The sequence below is a fragment of the Fonticula alba genome (assembly GCF_000388065.1).
Source record: "Fonticula alba strain ATCC 38817 unplaced genomic scaffold supercont2.6, whole genome shotgun sequence".
In the NCBI taxonomy this organism is placed as follows: domain Eukaryota; order Rotosphaerida; family Fonticulaceae; genus Fonticula; species Fonticula alba.
The window spans coordinates 2,245,153-2,252,198 of NW_009242976.1; the positions used below are offsets into that span (position 1 = coordinate 2,245,153).

At 67.5% G+C, this 7,046-nt stretch overlaps 3 protein-coding genes across 4 annotated transcripts in view; 1 reads left to right on the forward strand and 2 right to left on the reverse strand.

Moving 5' to 3' along the window:
- The window catches only part of H696_04142, a 3,921-nt gene extending 1,546 nt beyond the window's left edge, over positions 1-2,375 (forward strand). For both annotated transcript variants that reach the window (XM_009498027.1, XM_009498028.1), the window contains 4 exons: positions 47-880; positions 1,108-1,316; positions 1,497-1,765; positions 1,929-2,375. In XM_009498027.1, the coding sequence (XP_009496302.1) occupies positions 47-880; positions 1,108-1,316; positions 1,497-1,765; positions 1,929-2,158 (1,542 nt within the window). In that variant the 3' untranslated portion in view covers positions 2,159-2,375. The remainder of the gene's footprint in view (positions 1-46; positions 881-1,107; positions 1,317-1,496; positions 1,766-1,928) is intronic.
- Positions 2,376-2,445: 70 nt separating this feature from the next.
- H696_04143 (hypothetical protein) lies at positions 2,446-4,148 on the reverse strand. The gene is made up of 4 exons (XM_009498029.1): positions 3,849-4,148; positions 3,449-3,720; positions 3,187-3,295; positions 2,446-3,036 (listed from the first exon to the last, which is right to left on the reverse strand). The coding sequence occupies exons 1-4, from the start codon at positions 4,096-4,098 to the stop codon at positions 2,564-2,566; spliced, it is 1,104 nt and encodes a 367-aa protein (XP_009496304.1). The 5' UTR covers positions 4,099-4,148; the 3' UTR covers positions 2,446-2,563.
- A 901-nt stretch (positions 4,149-5,049) lies between these two features.
- Positions 5,050-7,046, reverse strand: H696_04144 (hypothetical protein). The gene is made up of 4 exons (XM_009498030.1): positions 6,769-7,046; positions 6,399-6,554; positions 5,714-6,244; positions 5,050-5,556 (listed from the first exon to the last, which is right to left on the reverse strand). Exons 1-4 carry the CDS (start codon positions 7,006-7,008, stop codon positions 5,416-5,418), a joined length of 1,068 nt encoding a protein of 355 aa, XP_009496305.1. The 5' UTR covers positions 7,009-7,046; the 3' UTR covers positions 5,050-5,415.

A 7,046-nucleotide genomic window follows, 5' to 3' on the forward strand; every position in this document is an offset into this window, starting at 1 on the left:
CCCCCCCCCCCCGGTTCCAATCACGTCCCCCCTCTCCGGCTCACAGACGGTCAAGCTCCAGGAGGCCCCGGAGCAAGTCCCCGTCGGTGAGCTGCCGCGCAACATGCTGGCCACGCTGGACCGGTACTTGGCCAATAGCACGCGCTCGGTCCCCGGCACGCGCGTGACCATTGTCGGTGTCTATTCCATCTTCCAGGGCCGGGCGAGCCGCGGGTCGAGCGGCGGCGGCGCCGCCGTGCGCAGCGCCTACATCCGTGCCATCGGCATCGAGGTGGATGGGGACAGCTCGGGTCGTGCGCCCAAGCGCTCTTTCACCGAGGCCGAGGAGGCGGCCATGCTGCGTCTGGCCCGGCAGCCGGACATCTACGAGAAGTTTGCCCGGTCGGTGGCCCCATCGATCTACGGGTATGATGACATCAAGCGGGCGGCCACGTGCCTGCTGTTCGGCGGGTCGCGCAAGCAATTGGCCGATGGCATGCGCCTGCGTGGCGATGTCAATGTCCTGCTCCTGGGTGACCCGGGCACGGCCAAGTCCCAGCTGCTGAAGTTCATCGAGCGGGTGGCCCCCATCGGCGTGTACACCAGCGGCAAGGGGTCCAGTGCGGCGGGCTTGACGGCGTCCGTCGTGCGGGATGCCGCTTCGCGGGAGTTCTACCTCGAGGGCGGGGCCATGGTTCTGGCTGATGGTGGTGTGGTGTGCATCGATGAGTTTGACAAGATGCGCGAGGAGGACCGCGTGGCCATCCACGAGGCCATGGAGCAGCAAACCATCTCCATTGCCAAGGCCGGCATCACCACCGTGCTCAACTCCCGGACGTCGGTCATGGCTGCGGCCAACCCGGTGTTCGGCCGGTATGATGACATGAAGTCCCCCGGCGAGGTGTGTGGCCTGTGAGCCAGCCCTTTTCCCATATCCCTTTTTGCCTTCTCTTCCTCCGCCCCTCCCCTCCCGAGGACTTCTGCGCTCGGGTTTGCTGCTGCTGCTGCTGCTGCTGCTGCTGCTGCTCTGACACGCCTGCCCTCTTCTTGGACCTGCCTCTCCCCTTCCCGGTGTATGTGCGCACGCGCGCATGCACGCACACACGCGCGGACTTGACCACCTCACAGAACGTGGACTTCCAGTCGACCATTCTCTCGCGTTTCGATCTGATCTTCATCGTCAAGGACGAGCACAGCCACGACAAGGACATGAGCCTGGCTCGCCATGTGATTCGAGTGCACTCCGGCGGCAGCAGCGCCAGTCTCTCGGCCTCCGAGCAGGCGGCCGGCGAGTTGGACATGTCCACCATGAAGACCTTCATCTCTTATGTTCGGTCGTGCGTAGGCCTCGCCCTCTCTCCCGCCCTCTCTCTCTCCCCTCTCCCTCGCCTGCTTCCCCCTCCTTCTTCCACAGGGCCCCCCCCCCCCCACTTGCTCCGCCTCGACGCGCCCCCATGCGCCGCTGACCGCTGACGCTCATGCCGCCCTTCCTGCCATGCTCCTGCCTGTGGCCACAGGCGCTGTGCCCCCCGCCTCTCGCCGGAGGCGGCTGACAAGCTGGCCAACCACTTTGTGTCCATTCGCTCGGCGGTCCGCGCGCACGAGGCCGACTCGCACACTCGCTCCACCATTCCGATCACCATTCGCCAGCTGGAGGCCATCATCCGCATTTCGGAGAGCCTGGCCAAGATCCGCCTGGCTCCGTTTGCCGGGCCGGAGCATGTCGAGGAGGCGCTCCGCCTCTTCCAGGTGTCCACCCTGAGTGCGGTCCAAAGTGGCCAGATGAGTGCGTCATGCGCCTGCCTCTTTCTTTGCCACAGGGGCCAGGAGGATGGGCATCCGCTCGCCACCTCGCCCGCGCTTCTAGCAGCCCACTGACCCGCCCGCCCCCCCTCCCCCCGCCCCCCCCCCCCCCTTCCTTCTCCCTCGGCCTGCCCGTGTGTCCGCAGTTGACGGCGTCATGCGGGACAATGTCCTGGAGGAGGTCGAGCGCGTGGAGCGGGAGATCCGCCGCCGGGTGCCGGTCGGCTCGCGCATCCCCTCGCAGCTTCTGAGCAACGACCTGATCGGCCGGCGGAACTTCTCCAAGACCGCCGTCGAGAAGGCCCTGCAGGTGATGCTCCGCCGGCAGGAGCTTCGCCACATCAACCAGCGCCGCGTGGTGGAGCGGATGTTCTGAGGGCCATTTGCTTGTCGGCTGTGTTCGCCCGCCCCCCTGCGGCCTCGGTGGCCTCCTGGCCTCGTTCCCCTCGGCTCCCTCTCTCCCGGTGTCCCGTCCTTGTGTTTATGCTCGGCTCTTTTTGCCAGTCCCATCTCCCCCCTCCCTCGCTCCGGCGCCTTCATTCAGACATACACACATGTCTTCATGCGTGCATGAATATATCTGCCCTCTTCAACCTCGGATGTGTGTGTGTGTGTGTGGGTGTGTGTGTGTGTTGCCTTTTCCTTTTTCTTGCCACGACCGCATGACCCATCCGCGCGCGTGCGCGATTGTATTGCCAGGGTGCGCCAGCACCAAATGGAAAAAGAGAGAGAGAGGAAGAGGGAGGGGATGGGACAGGGGCAGGACTGGGGGAGGCGGGGCTCAGACAAAGAGGAAGATGAAGACCACCGCCACAATGGTCAACAGGCCGATGAGCTTCAGCGCCAGGGACTGCCCGCTCGACAGGTACTTCAGGTACTTGACCAGCTCTCGCTGGCCGGCGGACACGTTGTGCTCGGCCTCATCGACATAGGTGTCGATGCGCTCGACCTGCTCGGCCTGCTGGGAGATCAGCCGGGTGAGCTGCTCGAAAACCCCGCCCAACTGGGCCAGTGTCGCCTCGATGGCGCGAATTTCGCTGTTCTGCTCATTCATGTAGGTGGCCGACATGTCGTGCATCGGGTTCTGGTGGTGCTGCATCAGGAGAGCCCCTTCGCCGGGATCCCCGGCGTAGAGCGGCTGGACGGCCGGGTTGCCGCCGGCATACAGCGCATCCTCCTGGGACGTGGGCCGGATCTGGATCGCCGTGGCCCCGCCGTTGCTGGACATCATCGGAGGTGACCCGCGGAAGCGGGCTGCAAATGGATGGGCACGCGCGCGCGCGCGCGCGGCCGCCAGAGAGGGAGAGAAGGACCAGGCAGAGGGCAGCCCCAGGACATGGGTTAGCAGGGGGCAGGGCAATTAACACGGGCCGCCGGTGGGGGGGGGGGGGGGAAGGCACGCACCCGATGCCTCGGCGTCGGGCGGAGCATAGCGCGGTGCCGGCGGCTGGAAAGGCATCGATGGGGGGGTCCCGGCGAATTCGTCGCGCCGGGTTTTCTGGGTTCGGACGTTCTTTTTTTTTTCCCCCCCCCGAGGAAGGGAACAGATGGGCGGAGCCAAAAGCATGTCAGGGAGTGGTTGCAGCCCGAGGGCAAGACCGGAGCCGGTGCAGAGCGAGGGCAAGACCCCCCCCTCCCCCTCCCATGCGGGCGGCCAAGGACGCACAGTGGTCCGCTGCTCGAGGATATTCTTGAAGTCGGTGGAGCTCGAGGCAAGCTGATTCTGAAGGAAGAGGATGACCTGGTTGGCGTGCTCGCGCATGTGCGCCAGATTGGACACCGCCGGCGCGGACTCCGACCGGCCGAAGTCCCGGTTGTTCAGGGCCCGCTGCAGGTAGGGGATGTTGATGTTCAGCCGGGAGATCTCCTGGCGGATGGCATCGGCCAGGCTCTGGAACTCGTTGGTCGAGTCGTCGAAGACCGAGTACTTTTGAGAAACTGCACTCGGCACACGGGGCGGGCCCAGGAGGGGACGGGGTTAGATCCCACGGGGGAGCAACCGGAGGGAGTGCGCGCGCGCGCGCGCGCGCAAACGGCAGAGTCATCCCGCCACACCGGGTGCGCACCTTGGGCCAGCAGCTTCAGGCGATCGCTGAGTCTGGCCAAGTCGCGACTCAGCTCGCTGGCCATCTGCAAGAAAGCCGACCGGGCCGGGGCCGGTTGGGCGGCGGCTTTCCGCGCGGCGGCCGCCTGCCGCACAGGATCTCGCTGGAGAGCGCTGTTGACCGCGAAGCGGAACTCAGCCGTCCGATCCCGCGGGCCGAGCCCGGCACCCGGCCCGGGCGCCTGACTGGGAAGGATCGCCGCGAAAGACATCCTACGGCGGTGGCGTGCGGAGAGGCAAGAGAGAAAGGAAGCTTGGGGAGGGAGGGGGGGGGGGAGGGCGGGAGGAGAGGGGGAAGGGAGCGAGGGACTGGGGAGAAATCTACACTGTGACCGGGGGCGGGGGAGGCTCCCAGGACGGGGGGAGGGCCAGGCAGGCGGGGCACGTGCGGCTGGCCAAGGCGGGGAGGCCTGGACGAGGGGTGGGCAGCCGGGCGGGCGGGTGGGCGGGCGGGAGGAGGTGGAGCGGAGAGGGGGAGAGATGGCTGCCGCGCGGCCCGAGCCGGGTCGCGGGGGCCCGGCGGCGCGCCCCTTTTCTCTCCCCTCCGGATGGGGCCCCAGCCAGCCCTGGAGAAGGCCCCTCTTCCCGACCGCCCCCTCGTCGCCGGAGGCTGTCGATTAATCCGGCGGCCTGCCATCGCTGGCGGAATCCTGTGCCGCGCGCCCCGGCGAAAATCTGGGGGAAAATAAAGCCAGATAATAACACCCCCTCCCCCCGCACATGGGGATCTCTGTCGGCCTCGCTCGGTCCGGGCGGGAATTCTCGCGCCGGGCCCGTTCCGCCGCCACCCCGGCGCGGCCGCCCGGGCTTCTTCTTTTTCCTTTCCATTGCCCCCCCCCCCCCCCCCAGCGCCCCTCCTGCCCTCGTCGCCTGCTGGCCCCAGGGGGCGAGGGCGTGGATTGGGCCGTGCCGGCGGGAGGAACACCCCGAATGCGTTGGCATTCGGCGGCAAGCCGTCACAAAGCCGCGCACACGTGATGGGGACGACGGGCCCGATCGGGCCCCACCCCTTGGCGGCGGGGGGGGGGGCGCGAGAAAACGAGAGGAGGACGGGACGGCGGCCGTGCTCTGGGCGGCGTACGGAGGTGCACAGACACCCGTGGCCACCTTGTGACGGGCTCCGTGTTTATTCGAATACTATACAGCTGGGCAGTAGGGGAGGGTGTCTGTGTGTGTGTGTGTGTGTTTGTGGCTGCGGCGGCGCCGCGATCGCAGCCGACCCAGTCGCGCCAGGAGAAAAAGGCGAGGCGAGGAGGTGGAGCGGGGAGATCAAGGACAGTGTTGTGGAGGGGGGGGGGGCGCCGCAAGTGGGCAGGTGGGCGGGCGGCGTCATGGCAGCGCGAGCATCGAGGCACGATCTCTGTCGGCCCGGGGGGGGGGAGGGTGCCCCCACCGGGGCTGGCCACGAGACAAATTGACCTCCCGGCCGGCGAGCAGATGGGGGGAGGGCGCCCCGGGGGAGGAGAGAGCGACAGACGGAGGGCGGGGGGCACACCAGGCAGTTGTGCGCGTGTGCCGACGCGTGGCGCTTACTCCTCCATCTCGTTGTCGGAGTCGCCGTCCTCGGCGCCAGCGTCGGCCACGGTGACACCCTTGCTCTGGAGCTCGGCCACAAGCTCGGTGGCGTGCTCCAGCAGCTCCTCCTCATCGGAGCCCAGGGTCTTGTAGAGCTGTGTGTGCGGTGTGTGCGGTGTGTGTGCGGTGTGTGCGGTGTGTGTGTATAGGATGAGGGTCCAGGTCGGCAGTCAGTGTGCATGTTTGTGCCGGGCCAACGCCAGAGGGAGTAGGCCCCCGGATGCCGGGAGGGGGAAGGAGGCCCACACGCACCGTCAGGGCCTGGGTCAGGAACTCCAGCGCATGGGGCAGGTCCCCAAGCAGGTAGGCCGCCCAGCCGGCCAGGTACCAGACACCGATGACCTCGTCATCCTCGCTGATCAGCTGCTCGGCGATGTCCAGGCCCACCTCATGGCGACCGAGCTCCAGCAGCAGCTTGACCGCCTGCATGCGGAGCTCGAAGGCCGGCAGGTCGGCATGGTGCGCCGAGTCCACCTCCAGGGCGCCGCCGTCGGGATCGTCGGCCCCCTCGTCCGAGGCATTGTTGGCCTCCTGGTTGATGGTCGGCACATACCACAGCGACAGGCACTGGTCCAGAGCGGCCCCGGCGCCCGAGGGGTCCTCCTGGGAAATGCGCAGGCTGCACTGCATCAGGAAGGCCTCCGGGTTGGTGGGGTCCGCCTGGATGGCCTGCTCCACGAGGGTCACACACTGCTGCTCGGCGTCGTCATCATCGCAGCAGTCCGTCAGGTAGATCTCGGCCATGGTGCAGAAGGCCGACGAAAGCTGCCTGATGAGGCCGGGCTGAGGGGGGAGGGGGGGGCATGTGTCAGCACACGGGCGAGGCCCGCAGCAGAGCGGGGAAAGGGGATCCTCCCCCCACGGCAGGGAGACATTTCACCTGCCCGGTCCTCTGCACGAACGGGGGGGGCCGGGGGGTCGGGGCCGGGGAACGTACATGGTACTCGGCCGGGGCAATCTGAAGGTCGCTCTGGAGGACCTCCACACCGCGGCGGAAGAAGCCAAGGGCCTCGTGGCCGGCGTGCAGCTGGCCCAGGGTGAGGAACTTGTCGTGCCCGGTGGTCGGCGAGATGTCGACACACTTCTTGAGGACCTGTTGGGGATTTGCGTTGACAGGTGCGTGTGCGTGTGCGTGTGCGTGCGTGTGTGTGTGCGTGTGTGTGAATGAGGGCATGGGCCCGAGGGGCTGGCGAGGGTTTCCCCGGGCGTGCGAAGGAGGTGCACAAGCGTGGCGCAAGGGCAGGAGACACACGGAGAGAGAGAGGGCGAGGAGGGGCGCGGGGGGACAGCAAAAGGAGGCTCCGCACCTGGAAGGCCTGGTCCACCTCGCCCAGCTCCAGCAGCGCGGCCGCCTGGAGCTCCAGCGCATGGATGTTATCCGGCTCCTTGGAGATGGCGGCCGAAACGTAGCGCAGGGCCGAGGAGAAGTCAAAGCGGTCGAGGTAGATCTGCGTGCGCTCGAGGAGCTTCTCCACCGGCAGATCACTCATCCGGGTGGAGGTGGTCTTGAGGGCCATGCGCTTCCGAAGGCCAGGGCTCTTGGTCATGTTGGGGGCGCGATCAGAGGGGGGAGGGGGGAAAGGGA

Coding starts and splice junctions, on each gene's coding strand:
- H696_04144 (XM_009498030.1), bottom strand. CDS start 7,008: ATGACCAAGAGCCCTGGCCTTCGGAAGCGCATGGCCCTCAAGACCACC. Junction 6,555..6,768: donor AGGTGGACCAGGCCTTCCAG/GTGCGGAGCCTC, acceptor AATCCCCAACAG/GTCCTCAAGAAGTGTGTCGA. Junction 5,557..5,713: donor TCCTGACCCAGGCCCTGACG/GTGCGTGTGGGC, acceptor CCGCACACACAG/CTCTACAAGACCCTGGGCTC.
- H696_04143 (XM_009498029.1), bottom strand. CDS start 4,098: ATGTCTTTCGCGGCGATCCTTCCCAGTCAGGCGCCCGGGCCGGGTGCC. Junction 3,296..3,448: donor TCCTCGAGCAGCGGACCACT/GTGCGTCCTTGG, acceptor GAAAAAAAAAAG/AACGTCCGAACCCAGAAAAC. Junction 3,037..3,186: donor GCCCGACGCCGAGGCATCGG/GTGCGTGCCTTC, acceptor ATCCATTTGCAG/CCCGCTTCCGCGGGTCACCT.